The 21737-nt window shown below is 31.9% G+C and overlaps 1 protein-coding gene across 1 annotated transcript; it reads left to right on the top strand.

The window, feature by feature from the left end:
* Positions 1 to 1753: 1753 nt before the first annotated feature.
* On the top strand, positions 1754 to 13515 carry LOC143057428 (uncharacterized). The gene is made up of 8 exons (XM_076230732.1): positions 1754 to 1863; positions 6290 to 6356; positions 8428 to 8861; positions 9936 to 10104; positions 10591 to 10817; positions 11550 to 11577; positions 12038 to 12112; positions 13310 to 13515. The coding sequence occupies exons 2-8, from the start codon at positions 6296 to 6298 to the stop codon at positions 13513 to 13515; spliced, it is 1200 nt and encodes a 399-aa protein (XP_076086847.1). The 5' UTR covers positions 1754 to 1863; positions 6290 to 6295.
* The last annotated feature ends 8222 nt before the right edge of the window (positions 13516 to 21737 follow it).

A 21737-nucleotide genomic window follows, 5' to 3' on the forward strand; every position in this document is an offset into this window, starting at 1 on the left:
TATGTGAATTTAATGTGAAATTAAGCCCTTCTTTGTACTTGACTGATACGCTGAGCCTGATTTTCAACGTGCTAGTTCACAAGGTAACATTCAACAGGAAGATATGTCACCTTAACCGGATACCTTATTCCGACTCCGAGCCAACCAGTCTTTGCTCTTACTCATTAATGATGCGTGCTTAGCTGAGAAGCAGCAGATAGTAATTTCAAAGTCATTGGTTTGACCCGACCGTGGTTTGAATACACAACCTCCCGCACTCGAAGAGAACATACTTCCACAAAACCACCAATCCGGTGATATGACTAGGTGTATTACGTTATCTTCTTTATTTTATTAAAAAAAACCCACCAACATATCTTAATAAAAGTGACCTAAATAATAGAACGGTGTCATTTCCTTTAAAAAAAAAAAGGTATAATAATATAACGAAATAGGCATACAGAGATCAATGTATTTTGAATTTATGACATAGAAGTTGATGTCAAAGGTATAGATTAATTTTGTGTTCTAGAATTTTATATAACTAGTATTTTTTAAAGCCGTATGTCTCTAATGGATAAGTAAATGTCTAAGAACTGCGATCATACATGGTCAATAATATTCCAAATCGGTACTCATATGAAGCTTTCAATGAGAATCCAGTTGTCTCAAAATTCATCACAACCTCTATCAGGACAGAACAAAACAATGAGCCAGTGTCACACCAATCAGATTGATTAATATTTTCGGATGTTTTATTCAAAACAGAAAATCACTTCAGTGACAAAAGGTCCCTTTCGATCTGAAGTTCATTATCTAAATAAAAACTAAGTGTAGATAGTGTAGATTTTTTGATTGAGTTAAGCCTTCCAATTGATATTTTATCGTGTGTTTTTCTATGTTGTGATGTTCAGCTATTGTTTCAGAAAAAGGGAGAAGGTTTGGTACCATTAAAACGTTTAAGCCTGATTCAAATGTTTGCACCTGTCCTAAGTCAGGAATCTGATGTACAGAAGTTGTCGTTTGTTTATATAATTTATACGTGTTTCTCGTTTCTCGATTTTTGTATAGATTATACCGTTGGTTTTCCCGTTTGAATGGTTTTACACTAGTAATTTTGGGGCCCTTTATAGCTTGTTGTTCGGTGTGAGCCAAGGCTCTGTGTTGAAGGCCGTACTTTGACCTATAATGGTTTACTTATATAAATTGTTATTTGGATGGGGAGTTGTCTCATTGGCACTCACACCACATCTTCCTATATCTATAGATTCATATACAAATATTAAAGAACGCGATATTGAAACAAAAACGCATATACATACAACCCGTATAAGTTATATCAATACCCGTAACTCACACACGAAAAAATAATATATCGGATAACCTGTGTTTATACAAGGCTGACGCCATATTTTATATAAACTACGTCTCCAAATCAGCCCAACAATGTTAGATCTACAAATTTGCGTTTGCCAAATTTGTTCAACAGTCAGCGTGATTCAAACTCCAGGATCTGAATTATCGTTGCAACACCGCATGTACTGTTCAGCTCGTGACCACTCGAACAACTAGGCTATATGAAAAAATAGCTTCGTCAGTCGTTCCTTGTCGGCTATATCTAAGGTTGTGTGGGGGTGTAATATATTATATTTATAGAAAAAATTATCTTTTAGGTATCATAGTGATATTTTTAGAACAAGTAACACCAACGCAAATATTTGAAAATCCACAGTTACGTCATTTGAATGAATAGATACTTTATCAAACTGATATAATCAAAGCAAAAATGGTCAACATTTTTGAAGGTGACTAGGCTGTTAGTTGAAAATGAACAATTGTGATGATCGAATCGGGACTTATGGATAATTCAAAGGAAGTGCTAAGGTAACATATATTTTAGTAAGAAATGTAGTGCATTGCATTTGATATATTGATATATACCTTCTGAAAGGACATGGAGTTAAATAGACATATTGAAGACCGTACATTGACCTAAAATAGTTTGTAAAGGATCACTCTGATTCGAACAAAAAATTCTCTGAAACTGACATTATCAAGATGCTTGATTTCTTGATTGACAACATATTTGTAACGTTCGGGGGACGTGTTTTTCAACAGACTGTCGGCATTCCAAATCTACTTGCCGACTTGTTTCTTTATTATTATGAGGCTGACTTCATGAAGGAACTTCTTAGGAAGAAAGATAAGAAGTTAGCAATATCCTTTAACTCTACTTTTTGCTATATAGATGATGTTCTTTCACTAAATAATTCAAAATTTGGTGACTATGTGGAACGCATCTATCCAATCGAGCTAGAGATAAAGGATACTACAGATACAGTTACTTCGGCCTCATATCTTGACTTACATCTAGAAATTGACAATGAGGGTCGGTTGAAAACAAAACTTTACGACAAAAGAGATGATTTCAGCTTTCCAATTGTGAACTTTTCATTTCTAAGTAGCAACATTCCAGCAGCACCTGCATACGGGGTATATATCTCCCAGTTGATACGATATTCCCGTGCTTGCATTTCCTATCATGATGTTCTTGATAGAGGGTTGCTGCTCACAAGGAGTATATTAAACCAAGAGTTCCAAATGGTGAAGTTAAAATCATCCCTTCGTAAATTTTACGGACGCCATCACGAGTTGGTTGACCGTTATGGAATAACCGTTTCACAAATGATATCGGTTATGTTCCTTACATCGTAACTACGATCCCCTTCCCTTTCATGAATGTGACCTACCGAATTAGACCATTTACCGGATTTGTTATCACATAAGCAACACGACGGGTGCCGCATGTGGAGCAGGATCTGATTACCCTTCCGGAGCACCTGAGATCACCCCTAGTTTTTTGGTGGGGTTCGTGTTGTTTATTCTTTAGTTTTCTATGTTGTGTCGTGTGTGCTGTTGTTTTTTTTCTTTTTCATTTTTAGCCATGGCGTTGTCAGTTTGTTTTAGATTTATGAGTTTGACTGTCCCTTTGGTATCTTTCGTCCCTCTTTGACCTGAGTAAATTGTTACTTGGATGGAGAGTTGTCTCATTGGCACTCATACCACATCTTTTAATATCTATATATCAATATTATTGAAAGTAACGGACAGTAATGCTTTGGAAATGCACTTGCAAGGTCCTCTAAATTAAGAAGGTGTAATCCTATATTTTGCTTGAAGCTATTTTCTGTATTTTGCCACACATATAATATATCTATTTCAAAAAACAATGTAAGCACCATCTCGCTAACTGACTCATAAAAACATAAAAAATGTGATATTCATATGTCATAGTGTAATTCAGAAATGCCTGAAGCATTTCTGAATAGATACAAATTGTTGAAATGCATCTCTGCTGCAGTGAAATTTGTACCATACATTGTATATGACATAATTAGAAATATACTGCTTTGTCAGGTGCATCAGATTATCCGCCATATAGTAAATATTTATAAAAACATGAAAATTTGGTATGATTCCCAAAATGCGACAACTATCGTTGAGATAACACAGATCTAGTCAAATTTAGGTCATAGCATAGTCCGCTATAAAAGACACAGAAATGGAACATGCAAAGCGAGCATAATAATGAATTACATTATTTAACTGATATGATTAATTAACTAATTCTCTCCATATATGAATAATGATGATCGAATCGGGACTTTGATATAATCCAAAGAAAAGGCCCAGTCTATATTAAAGCAGCAAATTGCATTTGAAAAACAAAATTATCTTTCTGAAAAGTGCATGGAGTTAAACAAAAATATCAACAGCATTGACAGTAGTGATACATGCGTTGGATAGAAACCTGAAAGATCCTTATATAAATAGAAAGAAGTGATTGCCTAAATGAGACATTTAACGACAAAGCCCAAATGAATAGAACATGAGCTTCTAATCAATAATCGTTCATCGACAGTTAGCAAAAACCATATCGTATTACCAGCGTAAATTATATCCTTGTTATGCCTTATTTTGCTAGACTTGACATGCATTTTTTTCCACACATTTGCATTATATAAAATATAGGACCTTCTTGCTCATTCCCTCTTTAAAATATTAAACTCGGTATCTAAAATTTTCATGTTATGGTCTTAATCCTTTCTAGTATCTTTCATCATTGAAAATACATCAATTCTAAACATAGAATCTTGTATATCCAATGTTTAATTTTTTTCATGCAAAAACAAATTGGTAAAATTGACAGTAATAGCTATCTATTTGGGCTTAAAAGACGTGCATAAATAGTTACCAAAGGTAACAGGGTTGTATTTGTATAAGCCAGACGCGCGTTTCGTCTTCACAAGACACACCAGTGACGCTCAGATCAAAATAGATAGAAAGCAAAGCAAGTATAAACTTGAAGAGCATTGAGGACCCAAAATTCCATTAAATTGTGCCACATACGTCTTAGGTTATCTGTAAAGCCAGTAATAGGTCACAATTCGTCCTTCAATCACGACAGTAAACCATACCGTAAAGTCATATATGAATGAAACGATAAAATGAAATAATCTTCACCGAGAAAACAAGGCCTTGTTTCTAATAATACAATTTACGATAAGAAATATGACAGACACAATAAAGCCTTATTTTCTTAAGTGTTAGGTTCGGAGACATATGACCCTGAAACAGGTCAATCGGTTGGTTGCCGTAAATATATTATGGCTCAATACAGATAAGACAATATTTAAGATCGAAGATATTCCGTAGAGCAATTGTGTTATGACTTGGTTATTTACTTGGCCTTTTCAACTTTGTTGATTAAAGCGTCACTATATATATTGAGTCGCATATTTTACGTACACAATTTTAATTATGATGTCTGTGATGAGTATATACACTACGGAATACTCATGTAACTAAGTTCCAAAAACCCCTGTAACTGTACATAACCCATTTCTGATACATCCAATTTTGTCTTCGTATTTTGTTTCCATCTGTTTGTTGTAGTCTACTCTTGTTAAATTCTATACATATCACTTCAGTATTACACATATGAATTGTTCTCACTTGTTATAAGGAATTAATTTCAATAAGTTAACGGCTTCTATCCGTACTCTTGTTATCATATTCATTTGTATTGATATGTTCATGCAAAATTGTTTAAATTAATGAACTTGTATTTTATTGATTTTTTGATCAATTTTTTAAACAAGTAAAGTTAAATTTTTGATTATAAGAGTCTTAATACTGAATATACAGCACAAATCTGGACTTCTTATATCTTACACAGGTACTTGTACAACCAATCTAACAGTAAAAATACATATTGTCCTCTGATATCTAAAAATTGTTGATTATTATGAATTCAAACGACTTTTCTTTTAAAATATTCCTTTAGGTTTGAAGTTTGTTTGGATGAACTTCAAAACTATTAATTTCGGAAAATGAGTAGGGTGAGTGGGGTAAAAGAGCACCGAAAACGATTTTTGGTCATTGTTTCTTAAAATTTGATAGGGTGCGTCTACGTAACCCGGAGAAAATTACGGCGATTTAGACAGCAAAAACAGTTCTATTGACATTGGAATAAAAAAAGATCCTGGGTCACGTTGGTGCAGGCACTTAAAGACTAAACGTTTGTTGTACGAGACACCTGAAAAGTGAATAATAATTACAATATTTGAATAATAACACCAAGTTTACCCCACTCACCTCACCCAGTTGCTTAGATTAGTGGTTTTGAAGTTCATCGAAACAAATTTCTAGCATCAGGGAATATTTTAACATAATAAGCAGCTTTCAAAAACAGAATTTGAAAAATAGGGGGGGGGGGGGGAGGAAATGGGCCTTATCGTACCTAGTCCTTTCTTTACTTCTTTACTTTGTGTTCCTGAACATTTTATCCTTAGATGACAACCACAGTAAAGAAAAGATAAAGGAACATGGCATTTTTTTAAATTCTGAGAGAATATGTGTTAGGTTCATTTATGTGTGCAAAACTAACTAACAGGTTTCAATGATGTTTTAATTTCAATTTCAATACATGAAAGCTTAGTCTTGTAAATTATCTTACAGGGATAAGACAAGAGAAAAAAAAAGTTATCTAAATCGTGTAATCATTTACAATGTAGATTGGGATCTCAAACTTGAATCAGTTCAATCGGAATACTGGAAAGTTAGAATGTTCAGATAGTTCAAAATTCATTTAGTTTTACATTATTTTGTTCTTTTGGAAGACTGTCAATAAATAGTGTAGTTATAAGGTGAAATATAGACGCACACAAACACATTAAAAAAAGCCTTCACAATGACCGAAATGTATTTTAAACAGTTCTTGAAGATGTCATTTTCTTATTCGTTTTAGGTGGCTATGTCGTCATCTGAAGGAAACAGTTCTGATGACGATCAGACAGGGTTTTCATCAAATACTGGTAGGTAACTATTTTATGAAATTTCGTTTACAAGATGGATCAGATATATAGATATTTATTTTTCATCACGATTATTGTTTACTTTTACCTAGCACCACTTTAGTTATTTTGGTTGTAGGAAGGTTTATACTTGTGTATTCCTTTATTATGTAATGAATATTTGAAAGATTTGGTGGAAATCTTACAATACCTTAATGTTTGTTTCTATTATTTAATCGTCGTAGACTTTTAAACATTTTTATAAAATTTGTTTGAAGACATCCAATGACACATTTAGCCTTATATTTTGTGTATTGTAATCTAATATGTTCACAGACCAAACAACATTAAACCGAAACTTTACTTGCACAGATCAAAACAAACACAAATGCTGTAAATCATAGTCCTTTGTACATGTAGGTACAGTTTGTATACGGCGATAGACTTTAAATACAAATATTTGAAGACAAAATATGTTTAAGATAAATCAATGAAATGATATGATATAATCGTGATAATATATACCTTGTTTGATTATCTGTGAATAAATTTTACAGAAAATAAAAGAATAGCAAAAATAGTTAAATTGTTCTTTAAAGTATAGATGTGTTGAAACCGTCAGAACGTAGGGCCAACTGTCAGAACGGAAGACATCAGGGTTTTTTGGAATGGTGGGAATATCATACATAGCAGACATATGGCACTGTTTTTTCATTTCAGCCATGGCCACTGTGCAGAAATCACTTAATGTGTGCATAACAATAAGACGCATGTACAATCATTTTTAAAAGTAAAAATATGAGTAAATAGATAAATTTAGTTTTAAATATCCAGTGAAAAAAAAACATTCAATCATTGATGGGAAAATGTCAAAAATATAACAGATGTTATCTATTCGTATGATGTGTTTGAGCTTTTAATTTTGACAGTTGAATAGGGACTTTCGATTTTTCATTTTCCTTGGAGTCTTTTTGGATTTATTTACATTTTGAATACGATCAAAATTCTGGGGTGTTGCAATCTATAGTTATGAATATGTGGTCATCGCTACTGGTTTCAAACATAATTTAAATTTTCGAACTTCACACTCTATATTTTTCCGTGTCTATTTGCGAATCTCCAATAGTTTCTTCCAGTTTATATTTAAAACGTTCGTCACCGCTGCTCCGTTCCCGCTCTGAAAGATTTTAATCGACTGAGGTGCAATATTTTCAGTTGCCATTACACCACTTTAGATGGGTTGCATGGTGAATTGTTAGTCTTGATCGTAAGCTTGCTTAAGATGCTATAGATATTAATAGGTCTGTCATTAAAACTTTTTATTCAATGATATCACATCAACACGACGTTACAAAGATAGTGACCGCACCACTAAAGAATAAGTTTTACGTTACCGCAATTATTCACAAGCCCTCGGGTTTGACGAATTGATGTGTTTTAAAACAGCATCAGTTAATAGAAACCCAACATACTAGCATTTCTGTTTTACTGTACTGCATCAATGTACTGTGTATTAATTTATTTTTCGTGGGTATCAATTTTTGTGGATTTCTGAAAACTTGCATATCCGTGGATATTTGTTAGTTGAACATTTGAATTCGTGGTTCACCTGTACCTACGAAACCCACGAAAATTGGTATCCAACAAATAATAATGAATCCACAGTATTCAGCCTGCCAAATAAATTTGCATCATGCATGTTTCTCATTTAAAGTAAAACTAATCATGTGACAAGTATAACTTGGAATTCAAGATACAGCAAGAAAACTCCATTTGATTTTGGAAATTTTAAAGAAAATAAGGTTATAACTCATTATACAAAGTTGACTTAAGGATGAATTTGGCAATCAATAATGTCCTATTTGTCATAGTTTTCAAACATGGTCAGGTGAATGAATATTTGACTGTTAGATGGTTAGATCAATGTTATCTTGATAAAAGTGAATTCAGAAATTCCTCATATCGTTCCTTTTGAATAAAGTGATGTTTTCCTTTTTTCTTCGTTATATTAACTTGGAATTATGTTTCCTTGATGAGGGATGTTACAAAATGAAATTAAACAGGACATTAATGTGTGACACATTTTTTTCAGCACCCCCTAGCGATCTAAAGGACAACCAGAAAAGATGGCTTGTTATTGGTATATGTCTTCATGACATTTTGTCGCCGGTATTGAGAAAATACATTGAATCTGAAATCAATCAGCTATATACCTCACTAGTTACATCAAACAACATCAATGCACAATTATATAATAATGGTTTTCTGGAAAGGTATCCACCTAGTAGTAATGGATATAGACTGAATTACGAGACAATAAATAATAACAAGGCATTTTATAAAGGACAAGTGAAACTCTATGACTACAAAGTTCAGAATGCTGTGGACTTTTCAAAATTGTTTTTACAACAACTCACCATAGCACACTATACAGCCTTTGATGAATCATGTGATTCATCAGCTTTATTAGCGATACTCATAAATGTTGACACCTTCTCAGCAGTAGTACAACACGATGCAAATGCGGTTAGTTATTTTCCATACAGTTACGTTTTAAGATTATTGTAACTACCTGTATGTTAAACTTTGGTTTTAAAACATATTCAAGGTACTTGATTTATTAATATGAACCTTAATTTTCCTTATGATATCTTGGTATTATGAATAATCAAACAGAAGGAAGCTTTTATCCACAGAAAAAAAGTTAAGAAAAATGATAACCACCTATATAAATCATTTCCGGACTTATCAATCTAGAGCTTTACATGTACATACTGATTATCTATGACTTGATACAATCCGAATAGGAAGCGCCATTATTGTGATCTTAAAAGAAAGAACATGCAAAACTAGTTATTAGAATCATAAATTAAACATGTTCAACAAAATAAAATTTTGATTTATAAGAAAAATTACAACTACGAGCGTTACGTTCTAAATTAGAAGCTATATTGTAGTCTCTATTTGCTTGCCTTTTTTAGTGTTCCGTTTTGGTGAATGAAGGTCATTACATCATCACAAGGACACATGGTCACATTCATAGCTTTTACGTTATCCTGATGAAGGAAAATCCATTAAAGGGCTTCAAACGTACAAATTCTATCACAAATGGAAAAAGAAATAGGCCATAAAACAGACACAATCAAACGCTATCAATCAACGGAACAAGAGGAAAACAACTTTCACATTCCTGACTAGGTACATGCATTTTTGTGCATCAATATTAGTGAAAACAGTTAAAAAATCGTATATGAATTGTGATTATTAGTATTTAGGATCATGGTTGTTAGTACACACATGGGAATTAATTAATAATAATAATAATAATAATAATAAATAATTACATCTTGAAAGACATTTCACAAAATGTAAACGACTGATATTTTATGCAATCTTGGTCAACATTGACAAAATATAGGTAGCGTAAACATCACACGTAACAACTGAAATAATTGATTCCGTTGATATTCAGTTTGCATTTTTAATTTTATTATAATTAAAACGTGTTTCATTGATAGAACACATAACGTATCAATACTCAAATTAAATTTCACTTAAGAAATAAATATTAAAGGTATTTTAAATTTCTAAAATATTCAGATACGATCAAACATCAGGAATCCATGGGCACATTGCGATTTTTCACAGTGGGATACAGGAAGGAATGTGTACTCCATTCAACTTATGATAAACCTTGTGAAAAAATTAAGTCTGATACTATCTGAAGAGAATCGAATAATTGGAGATCTAAACAGATGGGGAACAACTGGTAAGTCACAAATAGGTGTTTTAAATGATTGTCATTTGATTTTTATTGCACAATTGTAGTAACATGTATTGTCAGTTGATGTCATTGCACAATTGTAGTAACATTTATTGTCATTTGATGTTACTGCACAATTGTAATAACATTTATAATCATTTGATGTCATTGCACAATTGTAGATGTGACTGGAAATATGGTTGAATATAATACATCAACACAATTAAATAATGGTAGTATTGATTTGTGGAACGACGCTAAGTAAAGCATATGGAAAGTTTGCTGTTTATATATCTTTATAGTCATTTATATTTGTAAAATTAGACAAACGTTCAAGATAAAAAATCCGCATGGCTAAATTCTTGATGCAGTAGCTGATAATACATGATGCATGCGATAATCGCATAAGCATCCATAACCTGCTACTTATGAACAGTACACAACTGCAATTTGATGAATGTATTTCATTAACAATAAATTAATTATTTTTAGGCCTTAACTTCCTGTCAGGGACTACCATCGGCCTAGAATTGGTAACAGAAATCCGTCACAGAACTAGAATTTTGTCAAAACATATAAGGGATAGTACTAAACACGCAAGTGAAACAGACAATAATTTAACAGAAGTACGAAATGTTATTAAAGCCTTAAAAGATACAGTTGATACAATGGACGGGAAAATGTCAAAATTGGAAGAGGAAGTACAGAAAGTATCTAATGTATGTTAATATAGAGTATTAAGACGGAAACAATTGATAAGAATATCATAGTTGTTATACATTCGTTTGATGTGTATGAGCTTTTAATTTTGACATTTGCTTAGGGATTTTCCGTTTTGAATTTCCCTCGGAGTTCAGTATTTTTTTTTTACTTTTTCTCAACGCAATATCTAGCTGTAAAATGTCTTTCGTGTGAGGCTTAAATATGAAAGCATTTCAACAATTCATTTGCTAATTATATAGTCTGCTTGTTGTTGATATAGCCATTCATTTATGTTTGTTATTGACGAAATAATTCAGAATAAAAACCAAGTTAATGGGCGTTTATAAACTGCAATGATAATTTTTCAGTTTCGGTGTGGTAAAATCCGGACATTAGATCAATAAGAGCAGAACAAAAACTGTTTTTTTGTGTTTTTTTTTGTTCAAACTAAGTTTAAGGAATTTATAAATAACAACATATGAAGTATGCACGACCATATTAAAATATCTATTAAACTTATTCATGACCGGTTTATATATGTGTTTAGTCCTTTCAAATCAAATTTTCTTTAAGAAAAAAACATTTCATTTTCTTGTTCAAGTTATTGGTTTAAAAAATTATATTGGTGAATTTAGATAGTCGATAAATGATTCAGTCAAAAACCAGAAATGCATTATTATTTCAAATTTAGAGTCTAATTTAGATCGTCTCGTGGCTTCAATGTTTTAAACACTCTACTTATATTTCAGAAAGATGAAATGCACAGTTTTTCGATGGGTGAGTAAATTTTGTAGTTTAATCTGTTTTTTTTTTCTCAGTTTCAGTTTTTGTCAGAAATACAACACCACACTGATTCAGTAGAAAAAAAGTCTTGGTTAAGGAGAACATATGCATAAGTTGAAAATAGTGAGAAAACGGCATGACAAAAACATTAAAACCACACGGCTCACAATAAAGATATTCAACCTCGAGTCCAAAGTTATGAATTTGAATTCATCCTTTTGTTTATTTTACAGATGCAATCACGACTAAGTTAATCGTTGTGTGACTCGTTTCACAGATGAAAGTGGATTCTAATTTTTTTTTTTATTCGAAAAATGATTTATTTTTTTTTAATGTTAAAAATATTTGAAAGTACTCCAATATGTCATGCTTAATATTGTTCTTTTGCATATTTGTGACATATCAGCTGCTCAACAATAACATGAATAACTGTTCTTAATTGTTTATTCAAAAGAGACCTGTCACTGGAGGCAGATAGATGACAATACTAGGATGTTACAAATAGAAGGAAACAAACAAAATACTCACGGTACAAATATATTCAATATCAGATCTACACAATCAAGTCAATAAAAATAACAACTACGGTTGAATGTTATATTAGCAACAAGGACACGAAAAAAATGAGTACGTGTACAAACACCGTTACATATGTCCCTCATCGGTGTTGAGAAAAGTTTGAAGATTTTTAAAAGACAAACGAGAATCCGTGTACTTAAATTGTATTCTCCCGAGCAAGTACTCGAAATCTCGAGTAATGGTCGCATTCCTTGTAAAAATACTACGTGTTGCATTATAACATAACAAAAAAAACCCAACAAAATCATTGTTGGAAAACATACATACACATTAAACAAAATGTGTATATAACCTTTGATACCTATCAATCGTATCTGGTTCAAGTAACTTATTCGTTAGATATGTTTGAACGTTTAGATTTTGCCATTTGAAAAGGAACTTTCAGTTTTAAATATTCTTAACAGCTTCATTTTATGTTACGTTTTATACCTTCATATATATTTTTTTAATTTTTAATTATATGTGAAGATTTGTTTTTTATTACCAAAGGGTTTATTAAAAGGAGGAACATACTCTTCAATTTCGTACTTGTTTGGCTTTTATATCTCTCTTAATATGAGCGTAGACGAATACGTCTAACGTATTAAATTATAGTCCTGGTACTTTTGATAACTATAAAAACACATGTAATGATTAATTATTCAACTGTCCAGACATTATTGTAAATGTCTTAAATGGTAATGCGAGTAAGAAAGACATTTTTTTCAATTTTAAAATACATTGTGTTCATAATAGAATAATAGGAAATGACGAATAAATGTCACTTACATGAAATAAAATCATGTTAAAAATTGATATTAAAACTTATAAAAAGACATTTGTATTGACATGTTTTTATCACCACTTGGTGCGGAACTATGGAAAGATTATTTAACAGTTTACTCTTTTGTATATGGACGAATTTGATTCCAATTGACCACAGTTTAGTCTTTGCTCCTTACCCATGTAGTAAGCATGTAATCAATATTTCCGTTTGACCACTCAATACTTACCTCTGATTAAAGTGCACAACTAGTAAATCTATAGATTGGAGTCCCTTGTCGTATCTATCAGCTGCTCTGAGCATGGTGCGCAATGGGATTAACTTTTATATTTCCAACGCAGTAAGAGACTTACAAACTCTTTATTATGAAACATTATTTTACAGGAAAAACTTTTAAGGCATTAAAATCTGCTGATGAAAATTTGCACGAGAGGATGACGCAAATAGAAGATGAACAGAGACGATTAATAGAAAACAATACATGTCAAGACAAAGAAACTATTCCAAAGAATATCCAAGGTACAAATATATCAAATAATAACATGATTAAGTCTACACACACATTTATTACATTTGATGTCTGCTTTTAAATGTTTACACAGTTTTAACCTCAAACTAATTGCAACAGAAAATGTTTTAGTTCTTATCTATAGCATTAAGCACTATATATACACAGAAAAAAAGTCCCATAAAATCTAACTTGAGGAAAACTCAAAATCAGCATTTTTAATTTCCTATGAAAATTATCATTGGAAGGGGAGATAACTCCTCAAAAATAAGTTATTGTTTTGTCAGTTTTTGGTTGATGTTCTTAAAATTTATGTAAAGTATGATACTGTGATAGGGTTATAAGTTCGTATTTGACTATATTATATAAGTCTCTGCTCATGAAATGTACAAAACCTAAGTGTTATGGTATTTTTTGTGTGCATTTTTCTTTAAAGAAATTGCAAATTTAAAAAAAATAATTTGAACATTTGGCATTGTTTATATCTGTTACTTATATTTGTTCATCATCTACCTTGTTTGAAGAAACTTTAAGGTTCATCATAACAAATGGAAAAATATGGCCGTATTTTCACCTAAAAAATTACTCTGTGTACAGACTTACCTGTGCTGTTTGGAAAGTTGTAAGGCCTAGCATCCACTAGATATATAAAAGTTAAATGCATTTTGTGCTTAAGAAAAATTAAATATTTCTTGGTTTTATGATGAGCATTTTTTTCCTTTCTGCAGAAAGTATAAAAATAAAAAAACACCTGAATTACTTTGATACTTTCCACTCACTGACTCAGATAAACTCTTTAACTCGTCTATAGTTGTGAAGATACCTCTTCTCCATGTCAATTAAGGACAATCAAAACAATGCAAACCGGTTCTTACCTGAAGGAGCATCTCAAAGTTGTACCATAACTTAGTTAATTTTCACACCTTATGCATGAAGGAAAAAATGCCCATCAAAATCCAAAAGAGATTTTATCTTTCTTAAACACAAAATGCATTTCACTTTAATCATTGTTAATATATCTAGTGGATTCCAGGCACTAAAACTTTTCCAACTTCACAGGTAAGTCTGTACTCAGAGTAGTTTTTGGCATGTAAATACAGCCATATTTTTCCGTTTGTAATGATGAACCTTAAACCACAAAAAAGAAGAATATATGCTTTAATATTTTTTTTTAATTTGAGATTCTTTACCTTTACATGTCAATAAATGGTAAACTAATGAATTACAAAATCTAGACTGTAGCTTGATAACAGATATGAGTTGTTAGTTATACTCGAAAGACGGCTAAAATATCAGAATCAATATATTCTGTTGAATAGAAGCGGTAAAGTTAAAATTTTGTACCAATTTTTATTAATATTTCTGTCTTTTTTGCAGAGTTATCTCCCTTTTTCAATGAAAATCTCCATAGGAATTCTAAATTGTGATTTTTTAGTTTTCCTCAAGTATGATTTTATGGGACTTTTTTATGTGTATATTTGGGATATAAAGCTAAAGATTAAAACTTAAAAATCTTCTGTTGCAATTACTCTAAGGTTAGTGTCAAATTTATGATAGATTCACTCGACTATTTTTTTTTCATACGCGTCAAAGGCGGATTCAGGGTGTCCTAGACACCCTTCATTTTGTTCTATTACTAGACGCTCCACACAATAATAAAATGTGTCAACTTACTCAGTACTGGTGGCGTTTTCCATCTCCATTTTCGGTTGGTCTTGCGTCTATATCCGATTGTGCAAAAGTGATGAAACTGACTTTGACCCACCTTTTATTTACCAAGTAATTTGATACTAAAACTACTGTCTCCAGATTCGAGTCAAAGGCAGCATTAATGATTTTTAGACTAATGTCGCATCTCTATGTAATATAGGGATTTTCTAGTAATATAACTGTTTTCAGTAATATAAAGACTATATAACACGTTTCAGTATGATAAAAATATTACAGTTTTTTTTAGTACAATAAGAATTATAATACTCTTTTTTGTTGTATTACTTTTACCTGTAATATTATATAAAAAAGTAATATTACTGTTTGCAGTATTCACCTGGACTGTTAAAGCACAAAATAACCAGTTCTCATCAATTCAAAATTAAGCGAGAACGGGTGCGTCGATAGGTTATACAAATCTTGCTTTACATGTATCACCTGCCAAAACCCAATAAATGGGAATAAGACACAACTAATAAATCTATAGATTGCACGAAATTCGTCGTATCTAAAGACCACGATGACGTATGTCGCTACAGAAGGATTTTTGGTGTTTCTTTATAAATATTTTGAAATAACTTAACATTTCGACAATTGACAGAAATGCAAGAAATTTCTGCTTTGCTCTGGAAGATACTCCAGGGGATAGTACAATGTTCTAGTTGTGCGCATTGAGATTAACTTTTGTATTTCTAGAGCAGTTGCCACAGAAAAACAATGCGACACATGCTCTATTGCAAAAACATTTTTTTTTAGAAGAAAACGCCTTCAAGTCTACTGGTAAAAATGCACGCGAGAGGATGGCGAAAATAGAAGATGAACACAGACGGATAAAAATTGACATTGAACGTCAAGAGGATGAAACTATTCCAAAGAATATCAGAGGTACATATATGAAATATTAGGTTTACTCAAAAAATAAAACAATTGGATATCTGCTTTTTGCATTTTCGTCTTACAGATCTCATTTTTTAAAATGGACCCGTTTTAATATATTGTAATAAAACGGGAATTTATTTTGATTGACATGACTGAATGGTGAATCTAACTGTAAAAACATGCAATACCTGAAATATAAATATAATATGCAAAAGAACAAAGAGTTTTTCCGGGGCACTCACTGATTTTTGAGTTGCTTAGTCATTAGTGTTTTGTGTTATGATTTTATTGTTGTGTGTCTTTTGATTGTTCAAGTTTGTGGCCATTGTGTTGTCTTTTTTTTGTTTGACTGATGTTCCTCGATGATTTTTTACGTATGGAATCAATGAAGTGGCAAGTTTTGCAGCAGACAAATTCTCATTTAAGATTGCAATGTTTTGACAATTTTTGATTTTGTAATTGACGTCTTTCGGTAGGAGGGTCAGAAACATAAAAACTGTTGAATATACTATATTTGTTGTTTCAAATAGTTTTCGGTAACATAGGATGTTCTGTTAAGTTTTTACCTTCTTTTTTTTAAGATATATAATTGTAATATAAATATATTCGTTGCATGATAAAGTTGTTTTCACTACAAAATTGTTACCATTGTTCAATGTGTAAGTTTCCGCAATGAAGATGATATACGCTTATAATTATTGAGCATGAAAAAAAAAAAGAAACAAAAGCTGAGTTGTAGACAAACAAATGAAAACAACACGTTATAATGGTGTTTTATATTTACTTTTATCGGAAACAATCTACATCTTCCTTTTTAATATCAGTTGACACAGTTTAACAGCTGTATGACCAAATAGGAATTAATAGTGATAGTCTAATATATATAAGGTAAACTTTGCCTCAGGAAGTTGAAACATTAGTTTCTTTACAATTTTTAAAACGAACAATTTAAATAAGGTTTCGATAATCATGTCTGAACCGAACTACCGAGCTGATGGTACCCGCGGGGACTGATGTTCACCAGCAGCCGTATCAACGCAATACTGTGAATAATGAAAAAAAAGAGGATTTCTCTGTTTATACTCATGTCTCATACCGTTTGATGTGCTTGTGATTCCGATTGTGTACACACCGATTTTGCCTACTTGGCCTGTGATTATGTATTATTAAACGTTTTATACTACTTTTGTCCATAAACTAGACTTATAGTTCCTATTGAAGTTGAAACAAGATATATACTTACTAAAAACTGTTTGTTCAAAGATGAATTTACCTTTCTCTGTAGATACACCTGGGATAATTTTTGCATATTAGTTTATAACAGATTGTTCGCTTCATATGTGTATGTGTTCAATTCTTCTATGTGTCTACCCTTAACAAATTGCAACCATATTGATTATTAAATTTTACTTTAACAGCCCAACATGTCGAAGAAATACAAGAATGGAAAAGGGACGAGCAAATGTTTGTGGTGACAAGAGCAACACGATATGTCAATGAATCTCTAGAAAGTACGAACTGTGTTATTGTGACCGGGAAGACAGGGACGGGAAAATCCTCCATCATACATTTTGTTGCATTACAATTAAAAGAAAATAATGGCTTTGAGATAATCCCGTTTGTAACAGCACCATCAGAAATAATATATTATTTCAACCCTAAAAGGAATCAGGTTTTTGTCATAGATGATATTTGCGGCAAGGATTCCATCAATATAAACACAGTTCAATTATGGAAAGATCTAAACGATAGAATAGAAAAATTATTTAAGACAAATGATGAAAATAACGCTGCTAATCTATCGCGGTCAAGAGGAGTTAAACGGAAAATATTGCTGATATCGTGTAGGAATCATATTTATCGAAATGTACATTTCCAAGCAGTGAATCTATTTACGAAATTTGAATGTAATTTGCTCTCATATGAATTATGCCTACTACCAACAGAAAAAGAACTTATGGTTGAAAGGTATATATCTGCTGATATGATATATTCACTGCCACACTTAGCGGAGTACTCCGATTTATTCCCTTTACTTTGTCAGATTTCAAAAGGCAAAGATCGGAAAGAATTAGAAAAGTTCTTTTCTTCGCCGATAGATTATATAAAAGGTGATATAGACAACCTTCTGTCTTCCGCCAATAACATGCAAGCATGTGCTGTTGTCCTTTGTATTCTGTTCGGCGACTCATTTGATATTGAATGGTTTGAGCAAAATACAGTGAGTGCCCGCGTTGCTAAGAAAATAAGGGTAATAGTAACAGAATTTAATATAAAGTTAAACAGGAAAACAGAACGTTATCCTTTAATTCAGGCTTTCAGGAGTTTGGAAGGAATCTATTTAAAAAGAAGGGGAACAAAATATGGAACAATACATGATAAAATCTTTGAAATTTCAGCAGTTATTTGTGGCAATCGTTTCAACTACATTTTTATCAAATATATTTCTAGCTCATTTATTCGTGATCATTTTAGATTTGAATCCCTACCGACAGAACCTGACAACAACTATATCATAGTACCAGAAGACCACGAGTATTTTTTTTTTCAAAGATTAATTTTTGATTTGAAAAATCAGGATATCAAAAGTACAATACATAATAAACAGCTTGAATTTGGGTTGTTTAGAAGAAAACTTATTGCTCATCTAAAGCTTAATATGCAAGAAGAAACTCGTTCCTGTTTATGCATGCTTCTACATTGCTTTGAACCAAGCAGTAAAGATATTAGATATTATTTGATGAACATTGAAAAGTTTGGGATACGATATCAACAGGAGTTCCTAGAAACAACACCGTTAGTGGAAGCGGCATCGGCAGGTTTTATAGATATCATTGAGTTTATGATTAAAATAAAATGCAATGTGAACAAAGTGGACATGCTAGGCAGATCACCTTTATATAAAGCATGTGAAAAGGGAAATATCAATGTAGTAAAATTGCTGATCAGAAACTCGGCGTACATACATCAACTTACCATATATGGAGAGTCGTCGATATTTGTCGCTTGTAAAGAGGGGCATGTAGAGGTTGTAAAACTGCTTTTGGTAAATAAGGCAGATATCTTCCACCGTACCATTTCAGGATGGAATCCCTTGCATGCGGCAGTCAGTCAGGGTCGAACAGCTGTTGTTGAAATGATTCTAACAAAGTGTCCACTGTGTATAGTTGATTGTGCCAGAAGTGGGCCTTCACTTGTTTATTTGGCTTACACAGGAGGATATTTTGATATCGCGAAACTTTTACAAGTCTATGATCCGGTATTACACGTATTCCAACGTTTATACTTCGGAATGCGCACATAGATGCTGGATTACTGTTATACACTGGCCTTCATTACATTATAATGTTAAGGATGTTCGCTACTCAGTTTTAAAATAACAAAGATTTAAAAAGACTTTAATAAATAAGTGGAACTTAAATAAAAAAACCAAAACAACCGAAAAAAATTACGGGTCAGTGTGCTTGTTTTTGAGATAAAGGTAACTGAAAATTTGGCGGGAAATATTTTCTCTAGACTTTTCATTCATTTAAAATTGACCACATTTAAAGAAAAAAACAAAGAAAAAATAACAAGGATTTTATAAGATTTACAAAAATGGCGTTTTGAAATAGATGTAATGCAAATACGAAGAGAAAGAAAGGAGTTAATGGGCTTAAACTTAGAGGCACTTTGAACGATAAAACCAGAGGATTCCGGAAATCTGACAAAATGTCAAAGAAATGAAAAGTAAACCTCCTTAAGTGATGTATTTTGATTCGGTTCAGGTGTCAATAATATTTCTAGATAAGATATGTAAAATAATTACAAATGTTTAATGCAGGATTTGACAACTCTGAAGATGCAGTTTAACATTCATTCAAAGAAAGGTTGGGTTCAATTTTTTTGGTACCTATAATAAGTCTGATGACTTTATCTGTTTCTTTAAAAAAAAATCAGTTCGGATATCTTCTTTCATGCGTATGATTTTATTTTGTTCAACAATTCTGTGGAAATAATTCATTTTTTACTACTTTTTAGGGGTTAATTGATGAAAATTCGGTAAAATAATTTTAAAAAAAATTACTAGGTGAAAAAAAAATATATATTTAACTGTTTCTTTACTTGAAGCAAAATGTCAAAGGTAAGAAAATATCTTAATAATATCCACAATATAACTCTAGGCAAATAACTAAGATAGCTTTGTAACTAAAGATTGGCGTCGGTGGGCAAGTTGTTCAACTACAGCGATCACTAACCTGTTAACACTGAGGTTGTGACTTCGCGAGATTATATTTACCGTAATCTGACCTTAATTTACCTAGATTTTAGATTCTCCAGGATAAAACACAGAGTAATAAATGTGGCATTTAACATCAACAATAAATTAACCAATATAACGCAATGACCATCAAGAGTTTTAGTGGCCTATTGCGAGTGAACGATTCTGTATTATTCAGGACGTTATCTATTAACTTTGTATATATACTTAAGAATCGACATATTTTGTTTTTGTCTGCATAAATATTGCCATTGTATGTCATCAATCATACAGTCATTCCTGCGAGGTAATAAAACTAATATTTTACTGCAATTTATTTGATGTTTTGTTGATTTCCTTTTTTGTTTCTATCACTGTGTTCTACACAGAAGTACAATGATCTACGATGCTAGCGAGCGTCTTAAAATGTGTATATCGAATTTATTTTTGACACACTGTCAAAGGTAAAAATATATATCGGAATATGGACAAGAATATATCAAGGGAACAGAAAAGTATTTCGAGTTAAAATAATGTATCGCTGTAACAAATACTATTATTTTGTGTTATTTTTTGTCGATTCTTTGTTGATTATTATGCATCCCAGAATTATAGATAGCGTTCAGTTATGTTATACATTGATATTATATATTATCTAGAATAAACCATACTTTTGCATACTACAATATTTGTTTTTAATTGTAATCTATTCACTAGTTTGTGAGTAGTTTGGAATCGAGATGTTCTACCTCTATCAGATGAAATTGAAAAGTCAAGGTTTTGGATTTGCAAAATTCATTCTGATAATAATGTAAAATGTTCGTTGTACAACCTAATAGCAATATAATAAGGTTATACATATATAGTTTCGTTGAAACTTTTGTTGGTTTGAAGAAATTGGTCGTGTGGAAGGACGGACACCTAATCAATCTATACCCTTTCTTTAAGGTCTCAGTACCTCAATGCGGCTGCCAGGACGTTAAAATAACCGTTAGGGTAACTTATGGTATATATCCGTAATACCAAAGAAATTCGTATCCAATCGTCGTCTGCTGGTCATAGAGCAGAAAAGGACAATTTGGTTATTACTGAAGTATACTAGTATATAGAATAAGGACATAAATTTAGCTCTGAAAATTGATCCCTTAAAGATATGATGCAAGGGTTCACTCTCTATATGAACCTTTGGATATATTGTTCCGTTCTGACCATACGTGGCTGCGAATTTGTACATTCTACTCAGAGAAAAAGGCATCCGACTTTGACAACGTGTTTACTTCTTGTTTGGAAAAGACCAATGACGTCCATGACTCACTAAACTCTTCTAATGAAAAATGGATATTATATTCGACGGGATAGAAACTCAACAACACAATATATATACAGAAACGATATATAATATGTCCTTACAACCTCTTCGGCGGTTAAACACAACCTTGACTTCAACTGATGGAGTCGAACGATTAGATAATGTT

This window comes from Mytilus galloprovincialis, chromosome 13 (genome assembly GCF_965363235.1).
Source record: "Mytilus galloprovincialis chromosome 13, xbMytGall1.hap1.1, whole genome shotgun sequence".
Lineage (NCBI taxonomy): Eukaryota > Metazoa > Mollusca > Bivalvia > Mytilida > Mytilidae > Mytilus > Mytilus galloprovincialis.